At 37.6% G+C, this 23548-nt stretch overlaps 1 protein-coding gene across 8 annotated transcripts in view; it reads right to left on the bottom strand.

Annotated features, from left to right (window-relative positions):
* LOC134804508 (uncharacterized) overlaps nucleotides 1-23394 on the bottom strand; it is a 70287-nt gene extending 46893 nt beyond the window's left edge. Inside the window, exons 1-2 of one of the 8 annotated variants that reach the window (XM_063777589.1) lie at nucleotides 23172-23394; nucleotides 17499-17741 (exon numbers count right to left, since the gene is read on the bottom strand). Coding sequence is in view for 2 of the 8 variants with exons in the window: in XM_063777586.1 (XP_063633656.1) it covers nucleotides 17499-17566 (68 nt within the window). In the remaining 6 variants the exon portion in view is untranslated. Of the gene's footprint in view, nucleotides 1-9857; nucleotides 9994-10022; nucleotides 10175-17498; nucleotides 17742-23171 lie in introns of those variants that run through there. The other 7 variants (XM_063777586.1, XM_063777584.1, XM_063777582.1 and 4 more) reach the window with 7 other exon arrangements.
* Between the last annotated feature and the right edge of the window lie 154 nt (nucleotides 23395-23548).

Below are 23548 nucleotides of genomic sequence, written 5' to 3' on the forward strand. Positions count from 1 at the left end.
CACGTCGCACTCGTGTCACCGTATCCGATCGGCCCTGGCAGTACTCAAGGTCACGTCGGTTTGAGTACACCTCCCGTTTAAAAATCAAAAACACAGGAAAAATGGTTGTTTGTGCATTGTATGGGTGTCACAACGCATCATATCATAAAAACAAACCGACTTACATTACATTTCACGCGTAAGTATAGAGTTTAATGTGATATTTTTACGTAATCGTAACTACTAAAATCCAATGTTTCGTCAGCCGCCATTTCTTATAAATGTTGCCAGTGTAGTAAATATTTTTTCCTCAAAATGGCACATGACGTTTACATCCTAAAATGAATACGCTTAATTGAAGTTCCTTGTAGAGTCTGGCTAGCCAAAAATTGTTGACAGATATTTCGTTGTTGTATCACCAATTGTCTATGATTTAAAAAAAAGCTAAAAGTCAGTTGTCAATTTATGTCATTCATTCAAATTGTTTGCGGTTTATAAGGGGTTTATTGTAAATAATATTAATAATGTCTATACTGAGTGAGGTTCGCAAACTATTATTTAAGCTTGTAAATAATTACGACAATGTGCGAAGTAGACGTGTAGCGTTGTCTATCGAAAAACTGCAATGTTTACAACTCCTAAACAAATGTAAACAAATCAGGAGGTTGGTGCTCTATAAATATTTTGATACTTAGCATTTAGCATATTTGGCATAGTACTTATGTATTTTTTTGGTGATGGATGAATATTACGGTATTATCGAGCTAGGTCTTATTTACACCACATTACATTTTTCGCCTTGTTACAATGGTATATGGTGAGAAAGTGTTAACATATGTGTTTATCGTTGACTGTACGTTACATAGTGGTAGAAATTATGTGAGCTGACTTTCAGTGAACGTCAACGTATATTTAACTTATATCCTTAGGTACCTTACGTGTGCACAGAAAATCAAAAATATTTGTGACCAGCCCAAGATTTTTTGAATTTCCCGCCAAACATTTGTGTAATATTTCAGTAGCCAGACTCTATAATTATATAAAAATGATATATGCATTTTTAAATATTTCATTATTTTATTTCAAGTTATGTAGTAATTTCATGCACATTTTAAATAAAAAATTGTAAATTGTATAAATTTTTTATTTAAACCTTATTTCACAAAGGACTCTAATGCAAAAAATCCTTAAATAAACATAAAAAGCTTTTGCTATTAAATCTACACACAAATTATGAATAACCAAGTGTTAAGGATATTGTTAAATCCCCACTTTGAGGGAAATATCTATATACTGGCAACACGTTTTTGTATATGTGTGTGTGTGTTGCTGAGCGTAAAACACGAGCCTCCCATGCACACATCGATCGTGTTTCGGCTTCACTTTTGGCAGATTAGCCGTATGGGGACTATCTGTCTATGCGTTATTAGTCTGAGTGGCGAGCGACTATTCGACTGCATCGCTGCACCAAGTCACTTACGCTCGATGACTGGTGCCAATACGATACTTAAACACACCATGCAGGCAGCGATACTCGTATTTAATACTTTTTACACTAACCTTGGATCTAGCTGAAGAATTGTTAACAGACTTATTTGCAATAGTCGGTAAATAATCACTTGAATGTCAATTGACTGTCGTGCAATGCGGACCACTCTAAATACATATGGATGAAAGAAAGTATGGTGTAGATTACGGAAAAATGACCTTGGGCAAATAAACAATAATGCCATTCATTCAGTTATTATATGTAAACTGCAAGGTAAAATAATCTGTATATATATGTATATATTTAAATCTAAGCGGTTGACATCGTCATCTACTGAGCGGGTATACATAGATAGGTCACTAGATAAGTTTTGCAATAGACAAATATGAAACAAAGAGGTGACTTATCACATATACTTTTTAAAACTACATATATTTCCATAGACAATGATTGGCCGGAAAACAATTACTTTCTTTTTAAATTTACTTATAAAAAAATTGATTTAAGCTTGTATTAAGCCTTAAAGGGACTATGAATATCATCAAACTTGATACAGAACAAATGCAAGCACTGTAGAGGGGTACACGTGATGTATATGGAATAAAGCCTGGATCTGGAATACTTTTATGGTATACTTATGCGTGTTAGTTTATCTCACTTGTACTTTTAAAGCTTTGTTTGTCTTTAAATCTGCGAATGTTCCTAAATGTTATTATACGTCCTAAAATGTCAGTTTCAATTGCTATCAATTTATCGATTACCCACAACCACCGTCTGAGCAGTTTAACTTCAATAATATATGTACGAGTATATAAAGCGCTTACTTGAGTTACAATATTATCGTTTTGTTTGCGTGAGTGTGTTTCGAATAGGCTTGCGGAAGGCTTCGCGGGCCGCGGGGTCAGTGGCAGGGGCGCGGGGGCGAGGCGTGGGCGAGCTGACATCACCACCGGAGCCGATCTTACATCACCCGCGGTCTCCCACCAGCCGCGCGCCCCGCTGCCACTCCACATCGACCGATTATCGGCACACCGATCGACAATTTGTAGCTATTTTACCTACTCATGTAAAAAAACGATTCATTGTAGCTAACTTTTAATTAAAACGCATAATATCGCATTGAAAACGTAATACCGCGTGCATATAAGAAGGCTGTTAAAACATTAAATACTTTTTGTGTTTATTACTTTGTTGGCGTTTTTAGGGTTCCGTAGTCAAACCCTTATAGTTTCGCCATGTCCGTCTGTCTGTCTGTCCGTCCGCGGTCGTTAGAGTTAGAAAGTTGCAATTTGGATGCCATGCATGGATATATAAGTCAATTATGTCGACAAAGTGATAAAACAAACGTTTAGGGTACACGTAAAGTGGGGATGTAATTTTTTTCGCTTCAACCCTTTAGTGTGGGATATCGTTGGATAGGTCTTTCAAAACAAATAGGGGTCTTTAAAAATCATTTCTTGATAAAGTTAATATTTTAGGAAATAATCACGAACAGACTCTATCACGATGGTGATATACATACCTAATATCACAAGATAGCGTACAGCTTAGCATACGGTGTAAAGCGATTGAAAGCGCTTCCATCTCCAGAAGCGCGCTGCCTTAATTAGGTAAATGAGCATTTATTGAATTAAATGAGTATTATAATAAATATCAAAAAGCGATCCTTTTCGTGCAATAATTCCCACGGCAATGATGTCAATTGGTTTAACAATCACGGCGAGAAGGATGCCGGGCCGCAGCTTGTGCTGTGGGCGTACCAACCATTCACTTCTGCCTCTAATCGAGCGGCGGGATGTGCAGAACAATTCAATGTAATCCTCTACACGTTCCTACTGTTCCTAGTCGCGCATGCGTGCAATCTACTTTGTATACAGCTATTTGCTCACGTCAATTGCCTTTATAGATCCTGTTGTTTAGAAAGCGCGTTTTATGTTTTACATTTAAGATCATAGATCCTGAATTTAAGAGTTGTAAACGTCAAGAGTTTCTTATTTGTCATTCTATCACTACACCTTATAAAACAAAGTCCCCCGCGTCTGTCTGTGTGTATGTATGTACATATATAAACTCGAAGACTACTGAACGGATTTTCATGCGGTTTTCACCTATCAATAGAGTGAGTGAGTTTAAGTGTATAACTTGTAAAGGTTTTGTGTAGCCCGTGCGGAGTCGGTGCGGGTCGCTAGTTAGTTAATATTCTGATATAAGTAAGTCAAAGTGCCTACATACATATGTCCTTAATTTTCCTAAACAAGTAAATTTTCAGCATTGCTCGTAAGTTGTATCTTTAGTTTCGAACCATAATGATTAGATTTATGACTAGAAGTAGAGTGTCCTAAACTCTATATCCTAACTAAAGAAAAGAGAAGCAGGCAAGTATAACACTATTAATAAAGCGCCAGTTTAAACGGTAATATCGCTGAATACCGCTTCCTTGGAAAGCCTACTCGTTTTTGAAGTAAACTATATGGAAGCTTAAATGGTGTCGATATATTTTTAATGGTGCCGGTGACCACAGTTCATTGCATTTATCATTGAAATTCAAAGGAAGTTACTAAGTTACACGGTCGGCATTTAAAAAGGAAGTGAGTCCTAATTACTCATCTTCAAAAATAAGACATCAGCTTTGAACCAGTACTGCTGTCAATTTCACTAGCGACACAAGGATACTCGGGAAACCTAAACGGATTTGTAGGATAGCTTTTCCCAAAATTGAAAAATATAAAGCAATATTCTGTTAGTTTTTAGCATACCTTAATATTGCTAAATTGGTTGTTCCATACTTACGCTATGGAATGACCAATTTAGCTAGAACCCTAAATGGCGTAACAATCGCGGAGCGCGATGGTACATGCGTAAATGGGCATTTATTTGAACAATCACGGAACGTGACTGTACAGTCAATCTGTACGAGTAAATTACACATACTGCATAAGTACAGATTTACAATAGTATAGGTATACATATATAAGATAAACTAATAGCAAAATGGGTGAATAAACAAGTCAAAGACCCGGAAGTGCTCAGTGATTGAAGAAGAAGATACTTCTTAAGTTGGCCAGTGTAATAGAAGTCGTATACGCATACACCGTTCACAATGGACGAGGTCACGTATTGTGGTAAACAGCGAGCTATTGTGCTCTACAAAACGGGTTCAAGACATCCTGGCAATAAAGCTATCCGACAAGCACCTCCATCTGACAATGACAGCCCATAAATTTAAATCAAAAATTGTGATATTTGAATAGCGTCTTAAAGTTCACTACATTGACAGTTTTATTAGGCCTCCAGCTTCACTCTAGCTAGACTCTCCAGACCGCGGGCACATTAATAGTCTTAGTCGCGTGACCCGTACTATGGTAAATAGTTGCAATAATCTGTTAGACGACAACGGTTACACTCACTTGAATTTTTTGGCCCGAAACATGGCGCAAATAGCGACTAAAAATTCAAGTGAGTGAAACCGTTGTCGTCTAAACAGTTTAAAATATGTCTCACGAAAGTTTAATTTCGATTAATTGCTATAATATATTATAGCGATTGCGCAAACTCATGGTAAGGGTTCACAGTAAAAATTGTAACAGTAACAAGTGCCAATGGTAACTGTGTTTTATACTGTCGCTGTGTACCGTTGTGTTGTCGAGTTTATTGATTTGTGCTAGACCTGATGAGATAAACATGCATGATATAATATAAAGCAGGATTACAGGAGCGCCTTCTCGCGGACTTTAATCTTGGTTGGTCTCAAAGAGCTTCTGATCCGTGATATGATAGATATTAATTCCATCTTTATGATTTTTCTTATTGACCATAAATTATTCCGAAAATTGGCTCTATTCGCAGCTGCCGTTACTGAACCATTTAAAATCAGCAGAGTAAACGAATATAAAGTTTAAGTATACATATGTACAAGTTGTCTATAAATGACGAAAATATAGAGCCAACTAAAATACCTATATGACAAAATAAAGTTTATCCATAACGTCCGGGACCATTCGGTCATCTCTTTTACTGATGAGATGTTACAATAGTCGAGCATCCTCAGCGTGATGCCGTCATCGGAGGAAAATGCCCGGCACGGTAGCGGAGCTCGAACCCACACATCGGTATTGGCCATGCTGATCGTCGACCTGAGTAATATTGAGCTCCTGTTAACCCTTTACCCCCTTATTCATAAACGAGCTACAAACATCAATTAGCTAATGATTGTTTGTCTTTATCTGTTATTTTGACTTATGTATTTGTAAGAAAGGTATAAAACATAATTTAACTAAATCAGGCCCGTAAAGTTTTATGAATAAGGGGATTAGTGGATAACAACATCAAACTTAACCGCCGTTGCGTACTGGTAAAAAATAACGAATAGGGCATTTTAAGGGTTTTAGCATCTAAATAAACCTACATTATTGCTTTTATTTGACCGAATTAAGTAATCTAAAAAACTGATCTTGATAGTTAGAATGTAGTTGATTAGGGAGAGAAATCATATCTCGGAAACCAGGCCTTTTGCGCCTACTCGTATATGTTACAATAACTTTTTTACTAATCTATTAATTATTAGGTACTGAAATCTATGGTTAAGATTATTCGGGTTATTCTGGAGCGAGGTCGCTCCAAACCTTCGTCTGTCTAGTGTCTATGCAGAACTCTCGCACGTACTACAGAGGTACAGAGGTACGACTGTCGTACGCAAAATCATCAATGCGTTAAGCGCGATAAGCGCTGGCCCTGTCATGTAGATTCACGACAGCGGAATATATCAGCATTTTAACAATTCTCTTGTCGTGGTCAGTACTTATGACTACGGTAAGACTAGAGGTAACCGCCAGTCAGATAGGAATAAAAAATCATACCAAGTCGGCTTAATTTATTAATATATGTAATTATGTCATACTGTGTAAAAATTTGCGTAAAATAATACGCCCAATATCTTATCAGTAAGTATATGTAATGACATCATAATAGATTGGATTAGATGTAGGTACATAATTGGTCGCTTATTGTTTTGTACTCGTAGTGTCGATATAAAAAATGTGTTGGGGCAACAAAGCGAACACTATTTAGATCTACCACTTGACTCAAGGTTGGTAAAGTACGGTTAGTCGTATGGTGGTTTTCTAGTAGACGGTAGCTAGACTTAGAGAGAGAACTCTAAAACTTGCACCATTCAAGTGGCCTACGTTCTCTGGTCTCTACCGACGAACAGCTGCCAGAAGTTTGGTACAGTAATTACCATAATAACATCTAACCAACCATCTCAGTCTAGAAGTAATAGTAAACCAATAAGAAATAGCTGAGAGTCCATACTCTTCCTTTTTTTCATACGTCAAAACTATCACCCCAAAGAATAGGATTAGGATTATTTTCAGTTCTTTGTTACATGGACGGATGACTACGAGAAGCTCCTTTGTTAAAAGGTGTTTAACAGGGTGCTATTAGATGACATTACATATTAATGATGATTTCTAGTAACTGTATCGGGAAATACTTAGGTATTTACTTAAAGTACCCACCCAAGTTTTAGCCATTTTTAGGGTTCCGTACCCAAAGGGTAAAACGGGACCCTATTACTAAGACTTCGCTGTCCGTCCGTCCGTCCGTCCGTCCGTCTGTCACCAGGCTGTATCTCACGAACCGTGATAGCTAGACAGTTGAAATTTTCACAGATGATGTATTTCTGTTGCCGCTATAACAACAAATACTAAAAACAGAATAAAATAAAGATTTAAATGGGGCTCCCATACAACAAACGTGATTTTTGACCAAAGTTAAGCAACGTCGGGAGTGGTCAGTATTTGGATGGGTGACCGTTTTTTTTTTGCTTTTTTTTGTTTTTTTTTTTTGCATTATGGTACGGAACCCTTCGTGCGCGAGTCCGACTCGCACTTGCCCGGTTTTTTTAACAAGCTTTTATTAGGTCGACCTGTATGTAACTAACTTGTAATGGAATCTAAGGTAGGGCATGCTCCCGGGAATTCCCGGTTCTCAAATTCCCGGGAATTCCCGGGAATTTCATTGTGTCGAAAGAACCGGTACTGAAGACCCGGTACCGGTACTTCCCGGTTCTCATCAATATGCGTATTTATTCCCATTTTAACACTAGTACTTTAGCTCGGGACATTAAATCACATTTAATAATGTTGCTATGAAACGGGGGACCCAAATAACCCGACAAATTAACCTGGTAAAGTAGGTATTCCAATCGATATTACGTTTTGGCTCGGGTAAGTAGGATATTAGGTATATTCGAATATTCATCTTTCTTTCTAGGAAGTTGATTTTATATGAAAAAAATCCGTTGTCGGGTTGATTTTTTAATTTCTATATGCCGTGCCGTCATAGTGCTGAGTGCATCGACTACGGGGCCTCCCGTGTAGCTCGTAATGCCATGCCCATCAGGCGGAGGTAAACCAGCGATTCGCAGGGCTGGTGGCTCTAGCCTATAGCCAAGGTTTTGCGATGAAAGCGCGTGCAATAATATTGACTTGTAGTGATTAGGTATTGGGAATTTCCAAAGGGGCGTAGCGGAAGATTTACAAAAATGGGCCGTGTGCAGGTTGGTTTCGTAAAATAGGTTGGAACGCTAGATTTTTTGATAAAATAAGTCATTTATCGATACGTATGTATAATTTATATGAAAATAAGTCATTCATAAAGATTGTACACTAACACAAACAATTTCTTAAGTATAATCTTAATATGCCTTGAGAACCGGGAAGAACCGGGAATCCCGGTTCCAGCCATGCCCAGAACCGGGAAATGAAATTCTTGGTACCGGAACCGGTACTGCATGCCCTAATCTAAGGTAACTAATTTAACCATCTTCCAAGGATCGTAGCGTCATGAAAATTGGCAGAGCTGTATGTAGTTCTGATGACAATACAATAATATGGTACTGTCGAACTGATCTGATGATGGAGACAGGAGGTGGCCATAGGAACTCTGTGATGAAACAACGCAACCTAATTGTGTTAGGGGGTTTTTAGAATTGTCTCGATCAGTATATTAGTTGTCTGTCGTATGAAAAGTACAGTCAGCGACAAAAGCTTGTACCAAAAATGAAAATTTTGCCAAAAACTTATTTTAGTTTAACGTGTGATACATGATAGGTATGGCAATACTACGTAGGGTCAGAATGCATTATCTCTCCATGGAAACGACGTTTTATATTAATTCTGGAATGGGTAAACTCCTGTGCATAGTATACCTGCAAAAATATTTTTATATGGAGTTTGGTGTTTTACACATACTGCTTATAGTATTTACACGTTTTTACTACACTATTGCAGCGGTATCATGGTCATATTTTTATCACTTGCCATGTCCTGCGTCACTTTCGCACTTATATGCTTGTTAGAACGTGACAGGCATGATGACTGAATTGACAGTTGTTAAAAAACCGACCATCTTAGTCCTCTGGACTATAGGTCTACCGCGGTCAGAATTAAAATTATATGTTGAATAAGGACTGGTTAAAGGCTTGGCTGTATTTGTATATGCGACTGATTTATATTCTGTTAAATCAGTTTAATTTAATACTTAAACTACATATCGGTCCCAAAACAAAGCTGCACTAGAAAACAACTTTAAAGTTTTCTCTACGGTAAAATTAGGTAGACCTATAGATTGGTCGATCTGTGTATTGTCTTCTATATAATAATATATACTATTAGTCTGTTTGAGGCCTTCAGTTACAAAACGATTAATGGTGATATAGTATGTTCTTCAGAGGTATTGCCAATGCGATTACAGACCAAATTAAATGCCGACTTCACGCTCTATTACTGCCGTAATGTACACCATGAAATTAGTAAATTGCCACAATCACGTCATGTTTAAATTTGGCATATTTATGTATTCAGCCAAATAGGTTAAGCATGATTATTTCTAATACACCCACCTGCGCAATAGAGCATAATAGATTCGACGCCTGGCATGAACTTATGAATGGGAATTTTAAACACGACTTAAAATTCCGTAGAGAAATCACAGTTGAATTATATGAACAAGCTTGTAGGTACCAACGGTAGCGGTTGGTTTCCCGCATGGTCCTAAAATGTTTCATTGTTAATCTAGCTTTTTCACATCGATACTATCTGGCTTACGTAATCACCAAGTTATTTATTTACTTACAACAGGATCAATTAATCGCGGCCTGATTTATAAGCTCTAATTGATATACTTGAAGGGCCATTAGACATTTATGTACAGTCGACGTCAAAGATACCTATGTTTAGTACAGTTTTATACCGTACACCACTGATATAAGGCATAAAATCTACACATATTTTACATACTCTTCTTCCATATATTTAACATGGCCGAATAAATAAACAAAATATAAAGTGAGTTGTTAGCTTAGAACGTTAATAAAGAAGTAACATACCCATAGCTTACAGTTAACGCATACATAACTGAACACAATTTAGTTAGGTGTTTGCTAATAATACAAGTTTCATTTCGTCTACAGTCACGATACCGAATTTCCCGCTACAAAACTGACTACTTGTACAACTAGGTTGTACTATGTCGATCGATACGCCCCTCCTACCTATAAGAGTAGGTACGTTTAGAAATTAGTTACACACACGTCACTGTAAACAAACTGGCGAGATTGTTGAATTGGCGCGACTTAAACTTGTGGATATATAGTAGAACCGCGCTATACCAAGCCGCGGAACCGTTCGAGCAGCACTGCCAGCACTGGTGACCGGCGAACGATAGCGAGCGCCCGACCCGTCACCTCCTACCACGATACCTCTCCTCTACTAACTGTACAGCGCCTTCATCGCCACTATACCAGCGCTCTACCAATAAAATACGACTCTGATACGACTCGAATTGTCGCTTCGATTACGCGGTATGAGGTGTCGAGCATTGTTACCTCGACGCTGATAACAGCTAGTATACCAATACAACTTCATCCGTACAGTAAGTACCTATACCTATAGGTACATCAATATAAGCAGTTAACAAACGAAAAAATATATATACTCGTAAGTAAAAAAAACTCACAATTATTTTTTATGATAAAAAACAACTCAAGTATCTCTTCAACACAAATTGAGCCTGGCGCGCTTCACAAGTGTGATGAAAAACATTGTGTATAACTTCGGGGGTAAAAATATTGTTACTCAAGTTTTTAATTGAAATATAATAGACTCTCGTACAATATTCCACTTACCCCCCACGTTGCACAATGTACTATTCTTCTTCATGCTGAGAACATAATGAACAGGAACCGCAAACTGACCTGGACTTCCAAAAATCTTATGCATGTAGTAACAAAAACTGTGCTAAGTATATCAGGTTTACGTATCGCTGGCTCAATCCCTCGTCACATACTGTATCTCTGTATCGGGTGGTGCCACAAAGACTAAGTTTCTTGAGCTTGAGAGAGCTCAAAGAGCATTGCTAAAAGTCATGCACCAAAAGCCGTTCAGATTTCCAAGTAATTAACTCTATTCACTCTGTAATATATTATCAGTTAAAAAAATTGTACCTTCTAAATTTTATTCTAAAAACACACAGGCGAACCACATACAATACATGCACACGTAGGAAAAAAACTAAGTAATGTAATTAAAACCCATACAGTGAAAACTGCCTTCGCCAGAAGACCGCAACGGGCACAATTTTAGTCTGTATAATGAAATAAAACACATCGACATTAATTCCTGCACCACATACGATTGTAAGAGTAGGTTAACTAAATGGCTAAAAACGAAAAACTACAACCCCAGGGTCAAAATGTATCACCCCGCTTCTCAGATAAGCAACAACCCACTAACGCTACTAACGAGCATGAAAGAAAGAAAGATAAAAATATTAAGTATTTCACAGCTTATCAAACACTACCACATTCAGACTTCATCGTCTTCATCGATATTTTCGACATATCCATCTTTTATCGCGGACGAGAACTGTGGATACTATTTAGATACGTTTTTCTTGCTATATAAAACAACTCTATATAAACGTAAGTATGAGGTTTTATACGTCAGGGGCTTCGCAGTAAAATTATAATTTTGATAGTTCTACTCCCATTGCTTAACAAGTTTTACAAATATGGCCCCATGCTATACATAATAGTATTTGCATTTACCTGTACAAAAACTAGAAATCAGGGCAAAAAATTGAGAAGAGATACCGAATTAATACTAGACGACTTGTTTTCAGTTTATAGCTTTCGTAGCCACAATCCACATACGATGCTTAAGTTGAAGGCTTTCTGTCGAATGGTAACAAACTTGATTCATTAAGCTATTTAAAATTTAAATATGAACCCACATATTGTTTACTCCATCATCTTAGCGTGTAAAAAGCCTGATAAAACTTGTGGTTACCCATGGCTACGAATCACAAGAAAAAATGATTAGACACCAACGATATTAGATTGGGACTGGTAGGTGAGGTACACGGGAAATGAACTAATTTATCCGAAGAACTGTAAGTAGGTGTAGGTACCAGAATATTTACTGAAAATTAATGGGTACTAGTAATTTTCAGTAAGTAAATAATTTGCACCGACATTTTGAACGCAAGGAGCGATTTGCGTCGCTAATCAAACTGAGAGGCGGTCGATATTCAGTCAATTTGTCGCCGCCGTTTGAGATCTATTCGGGGTGGAGTAGAGCGTGGTCGTTCTGTATGAAATAGGTATTCTGTGCTAATGCTAAAAAACTTAGTGTAGGTCAATGAAATCGTGAAACATTCTGAAAACTAAACCGACGTCAAGTAATGTGTCATTTAACAATTACCAAAATAAAGTTGATGGCAAGCAGCCTGCAGTGATATTTTGGCAAAAGCGGCAACTGATGCGTGTCGCGAGCGCTCGATGGCATCATCGCCGCGGAGGACCGTGACGTCACCGGGCCTTTTTCCAAACGTGGCCGCCAGACGAAAATAGTCCCCCGCCGCCTCGCCGCCGGCCCCTCGCACCGTCACCGCCGGATTTAGAGGGCCAAGCCAAACACTGCCCGCGCAGCCGGCGTCGAGCCGAGCGCCTCACCTGCCAGCAGCAACATGAATGCCTCTGCACTGCCCATCCCTACTCGCTCAAGTTCAGGAGCGATTCGAATCGGCCCTTAAATACTCCATACAAATAAACGCATCAAATGTGTTCTTTAGGGTTTCGTGCCACAAATAGCAAATGGGCTTTCGTGGCACTTAGGGCCTTTTGATAATAGATAAGTTTCATAGGAATAAACTTTTTAAAAATCAAATGTGGATCTCAACTCAGGATTGATTATAAAGGGTATAAAACGCGGATGCTATACGGGGATTACAGGCGGATGCTACGGGGATTATAGGCGGATGCTACGGGGATGATACGCGAATACTACGGTCACTAAACCCGTTAGGCACGGATATGAAACGATGTGGACACGTTCTAGAGGGCATAGTAGTCCGTGTTGCGTTTCATTCCGTGGCTGATACCTTCCTACTACGATCATGGTATGTTACGGTTTACGGTGTAGGTAGTGGGCACTGGGCAGAGACCTTAAACAAACGCCGGGACGGGACTACGATCACCAGGTATCTGGCTTACTGCCGATTTGTTCGGCCTTTTCCGATCCAAGCCGATGTTTTTATTCGGATGGAGGGACGCCCCAGCAGGTACTTACTAAAAATTTATCAGCCTGTCATGTCCACAATAATTTTCCATAATAATGTTCTTACTATTTGTTAGTGATATGTACTTAGTACATTACATAGTTTAGATTTTCAAAGCTATTATTTTCTAAAATATATAAAGCGTTCCTCACGCAAAATAGGCGCTAGTCGTCGAATTGCAGACACCTGCTCGACCGCATCGCCATATATACATACATGGTACTCCCTATTTTCTACATTATATAGTTATTTATTTTAAAACATAATAAGAATAAACTTAACTATCTATAAGTATTATAGAAAAAAATTTACATCACCTTCACCTACTTATTCGGAAAAGGGCTTTTACTTCCCTGCTAGGCTAGGAGGGATCAAAGATAGACTTATCTGTCCTAGGACATTTTATTGCCAGTATAAAATATTAGCACAATGAAATAGGAATTACAGGTAATGATTAGACATTTTGACAACAGGAAATCAACAGTAAGCAACATGTTTATGATATGTAATTATTTAAGGGGTATGACAATGTTATTTTGTTGATGCTGGCAAGTACAAGCGTGCCCGCGTGGACTATTTTTGAATGACGCGTTGATAATAGAACAGTGGGCTGTATAATTTCGTATCGTAAATGTTTTTCAGTACATGCGATAAAGTTGTTGCAATGGAACAACCCCGTGTATGTAATGACGTAATCGTAAGCCTCCGCGTCAGATATCTCTTAATTTGTGAAAGAAAATGCGCTGCTACCGTGGATTGGTTCCGAGAAACCTACTCGCGTTTCCTGGAAGCGCTACTATACGCGCTCACAAGCGCAAAGTGTAACGTGTGTGATACTGCCTCACACATCTTCACGCCGATAACAGGCCACAGCACAACTATTGTTATCAGCACCTTGGCTTTACACCTACAAGCGACTGAAACGGGCACACGCACACACGGCTTTAATATTGAAATAACATTTAGCTACTTAGATTGAGCACAACTGCGTACTTGCAAACATATAAAAAAGTCGAGAAATTGTAGAAAGAAGGCAAGAAAGCCCTCACAGACAGACACTGTGTCGAATAATATTCTTATACTGTGACAAGGCCGTGACGAGCATCGGTGCTCTCATTACGCGAGGCAAATTGCGTGCCCAGCTCGCCTTACACCTAATCAAACAATTGTTGCAAGACTTACGATACGTCAACATAGTCAACAACACACCCGTATTAGAACAACACTATAACTAGTGTATGTCGCCAAAAAAATCGTCTATAAGAGAAAATCGTCTGAAAAAATTATGATGAATCATGACATGAACCATACCTACCTATTGGGATCTAAAATCATGTGAGACGCGCCTCTGTCTAAGGAGAAGTACACTGCTACACTGTTTGCTCTTATAGCTTAAAAACAACCATATCTTTTCTCATCTTAAGGACCCACTGAAATATAGTATTTTTGTGTTGGTACATACAAAACTAGGTCAAAATATACATACTACATCCATACTAATATTATAAAGGCGAAAGTCTGTCTGTCTGTCTGTCACCTCTTCACGCTTAAGCCCCTGAACCGATTTAGTTAAAATTTGGTATAGAGATAGTTTGAGTCCCGGGAAAGGACATAGGATAGTTTTTTTGTCGGAAATCATCCCTGAAGAGAGTGCAAAGGAGGGTGGAATTGAAAGAGTTAATGAATTGCCTAATAATTAAAGTAAGCTATGCGCGAATTGAATGATTGCTATTAGTATTATCCTATACCTGCTTTAGCTGCTGTCACTAATTCCACGCAGACGAAGTCGCGGGCAAAAGCTAGTATATTATAATACATATAGTACGGTTGGCAACCCTATGCAAGTTTCATAGGGTTTCAGTTTTGGGTGGGTCAGTGGCGCCCCAATCAATTGTTTTTGTGTGGTGTTTCTATGCAACGATTCGTTGTCTATTGCCAGTGGAAAAGTTCTCGTTAAAAGCTTAACGCTGCGTCCGACATTTGCTTGATGTCGTCATAAACGCCGCGATCGTCATCTCTTGACGCCGGTCATTGTATGCTGGGATACTGCAGATTGTACGACCCAATTGTCAGGGTTATAAAAAAATGATGGCGGACTAAAAGCTACAAATAAGGCCGCATATTCAGTTTCAGATTGGTTAAGGGCACTTTGCTAAATGAAAATTATACCTACGTGACCCGTGTCTTCTTCTTCTTTTCCCTGCCCTTATCCCACGTTATGTGGGGTCGGCACAACATGTTTTTCTCTTCCATTCTCCTCTGTTTTTCGTCACCTCAGCACTCACTCCTTTCTTTCCCATATCCTCTCTAACACAATCCATCCATCGTTTTTTGGGTCTACCATCCGCTCTCCGTCCATCAACATTCATCCCTAACATCTCTTCTTTCATCCGCCACTTTCGTCGCCCAGCATTGTTGAGACTGAAAGGGCTTGAGGACCTTTGAATTGACTACAATGTACTTAATAGAGTTTGTATTAGAAAGTATTTAAAATATATGATAAAGAGGTTGGTACCCGTCATGTGTTTAGCAGATGATTTGTCGTTGATTACGCGACCCGAGCGCGGATGGGTGCTTCCTGCCAATGAGACTCAATAGAATGATCGCTGATCATATTAGGGGTTAACGGCAAAATGCCAACGGTCAATAGTGAAGACTTGACATGTGAACTATAGCAATGAATATAAATTATTGTCTGTTTATTGGTTGCTTCGTATAGGCCCTACACTGACACTGACATCATCGCGCCGCGCCGATGAATCGTGATCATAAAAACTAAATTTCAATTAAGAGGGTTACAGTTTATAGTAGGTAATTTAACTATAAAAGTAGATAGCTCTTATTATCTTATTAAAAGAAACCTCTATATTCCAAATATTAGTTATAGAGTCATACTCGTATGGACGTACGTCGGACATGACCACATTAGGTGGTTTCTATAAGTATTTTTATTTTCCTTTTTGACCATGGGGTATCTGGAACGGTTGAGTTATTAAACCAGCAGTTGTCATAGGTTAGGTATATGTTTCGAAACTGTGCCACTAACGTACTATTAACCCTTAAATGCATAATGTCTACAAAGCATTAGACAGCTCACAGAGTTAAAAAAAAAAGGCTTACGTTCTTGAACGCACGTTTATACCAAACGTCAAGTAGTAGGGTGATGATTTAAGGGTTAAATTTACGCAATATTTTTAATTTATAAAAATTACATTCGTTTTAAGACGAAAAGTCGGAAAGCTTGGAAAAATCCAGAAGTTGATAATTTTTAGTACGTGATTTTGAACAGTGTTTTCGGGGTTTGTAATTATTTTATATTTCAAAACTTTATCATAGGTATATCACAAATAGTGTACCTTTCTAATGGTATTAGTAAAAAAAATCATATATCTATTAATGAACATTACATATTTACATAAATATGATTTAGCCGATTCAACTTCTAACACTGATTTCGCAGTGAAAATCGAAGTTATATTTTTTTTAACTATTTTTCCTAACATCGGCAAACAATTATGTGATACATATTTTAATTTCGGGCAAAAAGAAAAAATCATGCATTTAAGGGTTAATAATATATTTAACTGGGTAGAGTAGAGAGTGGACATATCTGAAAAAGGAACCTTCAAAAGTGTTATGAAAAAAGTTTATCTAATTTAAAGGAATGATTGGACTTGATTATGATTAATGCTCTACACAGGCACACAGCCCACCAGCAGCGATTTAGAAGACATTCTTTATTTACAGGTAATTTTAGTTTTTTAATATTTTAAGTTTACTTTTTGTCATTGCTTCCTATTAATACACAAGTTAGATAGGTACTCCAATTATGTATGTAGTAGTAATGAAGTCATAGTAGCAAAGCGCATGGGGCGCTATAAGTAAAACGAGTATAATGTTTTTTTTTAATTACTTTACGATTTAAATCAAGTAAGCTTAGAGCCTAGGGGCAGATCAATGCTACTAAATAATAATAGGTACAGTCACCTGCAATAATATGTTACACAACGAAGGCCGCAAAAATATCTGACACAATCTTATTTGTAGAGCCATAAGAGCGTGTCATATATTTTTGCGGCCTTCGAAGAGTAACATATTATTGCAGGTGACTGTACTTGTGAAGAGTTTTAATGTATCGATAATTCTAGGCGTCTCGAATTATCGATACATTAAAACTGATTGGACTTCAAATCTAGGCGTCTCGCCGCCACTTCTCGTCAACATAATGCCTTTAAGTTTTTTGGTGCTCCAAAAGTTTATGAAGAAGGTATTACGAATAAAGACTGATGCTCACTCTAGCATTTCACCGTGCCACTATTTTCTTGTCCATATCTGCTATCTGCTGTCGAAGAAAGAGATATGATCGAGGCGCACAATTTTATGCGTAGTACCTACAGAAAGAGGTACTTACTTGGTGAGACTGTGGGCAGCGTCGTAGCAGGCGGCGGCGGGCCGGCGCTCCGCAGCCACGTCCACCATTCCTCCGCATCACCGCGACTGGCATCACTTGCACCCCCCCACGCCCACTACAACATCACACACACACAACCCTCCGACACCTGATCACACGCCATGCGACACCGACATATCTAGTTACTGACTCCGGTTTCTTGTTGCATTCATTGATTTCATATTTATTATGCGATGTTAGTGTCTGAAACAATTGAAACAGTATTTTATTATCATTATCAACTACCACCAAGGTAGTTCTGTGTAGGCCAAAGGTTACGGTTTCAAGACGTCACTAGGTAGAGTTTATAAGTTGCTGGGCCGCTTTTCCACTAGAGATGTGCAATCTCTTATCTTCATGATCATGAATCCGTTTTCCACTTAAGTGATTTCCACGAAGTGAACCTGTGAGTTAACCATCCTATAAGACTAACAGCAAATCTCTACTGGAAGAGCATTGGATAGGTAGTAGAGACAAACCATTTCCTAAGCACCTATGCTCAAATCCAATACAAGTAACTAAGGTGGTGGTACTGGTGCTCGACGCGGTCCCAGTACATGTCATCTTGAAACTTAAGTCAGTGTCAATAGAGATGACAGCAGGGTGTCATATATTGGGCATTAGCATGTCGAGCACTAGTACCACCACCAGACACGCAACATAACATAAGTAGGTACACTTTTGATGCAAAAAAAATAGTTTGTCTCTATTTAGTATACCAAAACCGAAATAGAGGCAAAATTTAAAGACGAGTACTTACATTACAAACAAATCATTCATTTAGTACATGCACTTATTGAATTTACCTACTTAAATAGCCGTCTGTCCGTATACGTACCTACGATAAGAAAAGTCTAAGCACAATGTTCACAGAATAGACGTGAATAGACAGTATTAAGTGAGACGATTTTAAGACCTCACCCTTAAAACTATTTTCGGCAAACATATTCAAGCACGAAAAACCTCGACGTCAAGACCCAAGCCCTCTCGTTTCGACGAAAGGGCTTGGGCTATATTACCCACGCTAGCCCAATGCATATTCGATTTATTAATTATAAAGTAGCTTTTAAAAATTTGTATGGAATTTGTTTCTCTTATACTTTTCTATATTTATAAATCAACCACACATTTTGGAGCCTTTGCTAACTAAGTATTAGGCTAACAACATCTGAAATAAAAGCAAGTTGAGTCTCCTATTGCCTAATATTAAATACCTATATGTCAAAACTAGTCCAGAACTGTAGAACAAACCTAAATGCACTGGCTAACTCCAACAAAGTCATACTTAGATGGGTACCAGGGCACTCCGATATTAACGGAAACGAAGAAGCGGACGAACTTGCTAGAAAGGGCGCAGACACACCCCTGGTCGGCCCAGAACCGTTCTGTGGAATCACAAAACGGGATGCATATTCTCTGATCAGCAACTTAGAAAAAACGAGAGCAATCGATCGGTGGAAGTTCGTCAAAGGACAAGAACACTCGAAAGCTCTAATCAAAGGGTTGAACAGCAAAACTGCTAAGGAGCTTTTAGGACAAAAGGCACAAAACCTGCGCGGTGACCAGAATACTGACTGGACACTGTAAGTTGAACAAACATATGTTTCAAATTGGCAAGAAACAAGATGCGACATGCACGTTCTGTCAGGAGTCAGAGGAGACTGCAATGCACATTCTCTGCTCTTGTGGACCACTAATGTCAAATAGAAGTACCTGTACCTACCTAGGGCGACACGTAGTGCAACCCTAAGAGGTACAGAACATTACGGCCCAAAGAATCTGGAACTTTCTGGATGCAGCGGGCATTAGTAATGAACTTTAAAGGGCCGTCACAATAGATCAATGACGGTCGATGCGACACTCAAAGGCCCGTAACACCACGATAATAATATATACCTACTGCCTGATACAAAAGTTAAAAAATAGATTAAGCGGTTACCGCGGTTTTCATCGATTTTTGACAAGTTTTGAATCGTATCTCCTACATTTGCACTACAGATAGAATTATAAGACAAACGGCTATCGTTTCTCCAATCTTTTATCTCCATTCTTATCTACCGGATTTTGAAAGAAATGAATACTTATTTTAGTATGATTTTTTTTAGACATTATCTAAAAAAAAACACTTTTTTTCGTAACTAGATTGCTGTCTTTGACGTCTCGAAAAACGTGTCAGAGATTTTAATTTTAAACTAACACAAAAGTTATGGCCATTGGCCTAAAACTGTTCAACTTTGATGCCAAATATATTGAAGACAATGAACTTTGAAGTAAATATGGGATACTATATTGCTTAAAGCCATTGCTGTTAAAAGCTACACAAATCATTAGAAAACTAAGGGATTCAGATCGAAGGTCATTGGCGTTAGGGAGCCCCTTAAAATTACACTCTGGTTAAAAATGAGGATTTACTTCATATACTGAGAATTTTTGTTAACTGCTGATAAATTGCTGATATAATTTTCATAAGTGTCCTTTACTTGCTTACTAAACCTTTTATAAAAAATGCATTTTCTTCTTTGAACATTGCATGCAACTGCTTAGTTAAACTAAAACAGTTTGCTAGTGGTTGGTTCAAGTGTTATTACTTAACCCTTAAAACGTTTCTGTCACTTTTTTAGTACAGGTACTAAATGTGGCGCCAAGTTTAAACACTAAGTGCGAGCTAGAAAAGAAAGTACGTTGAAGAAAGTGCGAGAATTATACTTTTTTTCCTAGTTTAAGGTAATGTCAGACAAAATTCGGTTTATTTAATTCGCTGAATTTGCGACGGAGTGTGTTCCAGACGTCATAGAATATAAAGTAAATAGCCAAAGTGTTTTCTTTGTGTTGATATTATTACTAGGTGAGTTAAACATTTTTATTTTATACAAAGCTCATTAAATCATAGATTAATTCTATGTCAAAAATTGCGAAATAAATCTTGTCCCATTTTTGTGACATTGTCGATAGTACTGGTAACAAAGTACCATTTAGCACGTCCTAAAAAACGGACAGTGCCGACTTGTGCGGAAACAAGATTGTCACAGAAAACGGACATTGCCATACTTAGGGTATATACCTTTTTTTTCCTTTATCGTCATTTTATAGGCTATTGTTGCATTGGGGTTATGTTATACATAAGTATATGTATACATGTTTTTGTATTTTAGTTTCAGGTGGTTCCACCATCTGACTCAGAGGAGAGAGATAACAAAAAAGACGACGATGACGATATTTTACTAGAGACAGATTGTACATCTGCCTTGCTCCAATCTGACTCTTTTTCAGCCAGGTAACTTTCTACGAGGATGTCAAATATGATGGACAAATATAGATCGGTTCATTAACGAACACGCGTGCTTTTTTCTTATTGTTATGCTATTAAACTTTGGTGCGCCTCATCGTGAATGACACTATCTGTATTTAAATATAATTTCGAAGTCTAACGTAGTCCTTGTGGGAAAAAAGTTGTTCATAATATAATGACTCGACCTGATGACCTAAACACGACCTGTCCTCTAGTGCTCCATCTACAAAACTTAATTCCTCGCCATTAAATGCATATCTTGCTCCAGTATCCAAATTATTGGCACGTCTTGAAATGTCCTACGGTTAAAACCTCTTTCAAGTCGATGAAGAAGATGTTTGTAATTTCTGAGGCCTGTAAAATGTAATCTCTACAAAATTCAGGAGAGTAAATAGCTAATTTCGAATCTAGTCTTTCATATGTGGGGCAGACGAAGCAAAGCATTACTACTCGGGTACAAGAACATATAGCTGATGTCAAGCACCACCAACTAAAGTCTTCGGTCTGGGAGCATGACATGGATAAGACTCGGGTTCTCGCCAAGGAGGAGCCATATATTCCCAAAATGTTGCGAGAGGCCATTGAGACTGAAAAATATCTAAACTTTTACAGGAACTACAGCTATGCTCTACCACCAGCTTAGGTTTCTGATAGTCTGGGTAATAAGGAAACAAGCAAGACATAGAACTGTGAGACCATAGTGTTAAATGGTGTGGTAATTTAAGTAAAGTAATATTACTTACAATAATTGTAATGTGTAACTAGCTTTATGAGCCTATTTTGCATATATACATAGCTTTAAAATGTATAATTTTTGTTTAATATATCTGTACGTGGGTTGTTTTACACATCAACACTAGAAGTAAATATAGTATTATTATGTTTCTCATAAGTTTTTTCTTCTTGATATTCAAAATTAAACATTTTTCTAAACATTTACTAGTGTGTTATTGAAATAATTTAAATTTTCTTGCCCTGTAATTCTTTAATAATTTTTATATTCTTAAACTGTATAACGGCGTTGTCCGTTTTTTAGAACAACCTTGGGAGCAATCAATCTATAAGGGTCATGGCAATGTCCGTTTTAACGGACGTCCTGAAAACCCTACTTTCAGAAGGCTTTTATTTATTTTTTCTTAAATATAGTATTTTTTGACTCATTACTATCCCCAAAAACATTCCACGAGATAGGTGGATACATTATTTCATGTCTTGCCATGTTAAGGGTTAAAGCAATTTATAACATACAATTTTGAATTGCTCTAAATCATATACTTCCTATAGACAACAGTTGTATACTTTTGAATTAAAAATTAAAGCAATTAAGCCATTGGCTTGGTTACAGACAGTTTGATGCAACAACTGATCCTTAAAGCCTGTGACAGACGGAGTGATAATATACCAAAAGATATAGCAAGGCATCTTACAATATATTATACATACTATTTGACAGAGTCCACACACAAAGCTATAATATATATTTTTGTATATTATGATATCTTATAGCAAGGCATCTTAAGATACCTTAAGATGTAATAGCTTAGTATATTACGATATATTTTGGTATATTTTCTCTCTCTCGCAATGAAGGTGCTAGACAGAGACCGATATATATTTTAGTATTGTTGTTGTGTGTGGTGCTTAGCTATATTATAAGATATCTTACGGCATCTTATGGTATCCTCACGGTATATTAATATATATTATCACTCCATCTGTGACGGGCTTTAAACTTAGGAATTAAAAAAAGCAAATGCCAGTGTATTTTAAAGGACATATGAATGTTCACTTCACATGCCTTGCGTACAATTAACCACTTTCTCTAAATAAATGACAACATAGTAAATGAGATGAGAATTGCATGCAACTTTAGAGACAAAATAATGAATAAGTGTGATAAAGAATTAAATATATTATAACAAAACAAAGTTCGCTTAGGTACAGTCAGCTGCAGAGAAAAGGTACCACCCCTGCATACAAACTTCTATGTAGCGGTGGTACCTTTTCTCTGCAGCTGACTGTACATAGGTAAGTACTTATGTCACCATAGTATCTTATCGTACCTACATTATAATTTACAGGTAAGAACTACGTATTTTTTTCTAAATCGATTTCAAGGAACAACTAATGCCTGTTAAGATGGTTTATGAAGTATGATATAGCTACAATTTATTTGTTATCGTAGATAGTGTAATTAGGAACAAACAAACCCTATTAACATAAGACACACACTCGACCAATCGTAGGATACCTAGCAATGCAGTGAATGCTTACAACGCTGATATACCTACAATTTCATGAGATCATCGATACAGCAAAATGTAATAAATATAAATGTGACTCACCCGTTTATATACTTGGCTACACAGAGACCGTGTAGGTTATCATCATTATGTATCAAGTATAGTGATAAACGTCGCACACAGCACATGCGTATTACTATTTTTACAAAGACTAACCATGGTATTATTATTTATACTGCATTAAGTTAGAATCTTTATTTATATACTTGGTTAATTTGCGAATTTTACAAATTTTCACTGACATTACGGTCGAGATTTCTTATTACAGAATGAAACAAAACAGAAAGATATTGAATTTCGTACTAGTGGTGCCCTCTTTGAGATTTGATCATTTACACGACGCCAGCCAGTAGACGAAATAAATTGTTTGACATACAGCTGTAGTGACTTTGTAATGAAGTCTAGTTGCATATCTATCA

Source organism: Cydia splendana, chromosome Z, assembly GCF_910591565.1.
Source record: "Cydia splendana chromosome Z, ilCydSple1.2, whole genome shotgun sequence".
In the NCBI taxonomy this organism is placed as follows: domain Eukaryota; kingdom Metazoa; phylum Arthropoda; class Insecta; order Lepidoptera; family Tortricidae; genus Cydia; species Cydia splendana.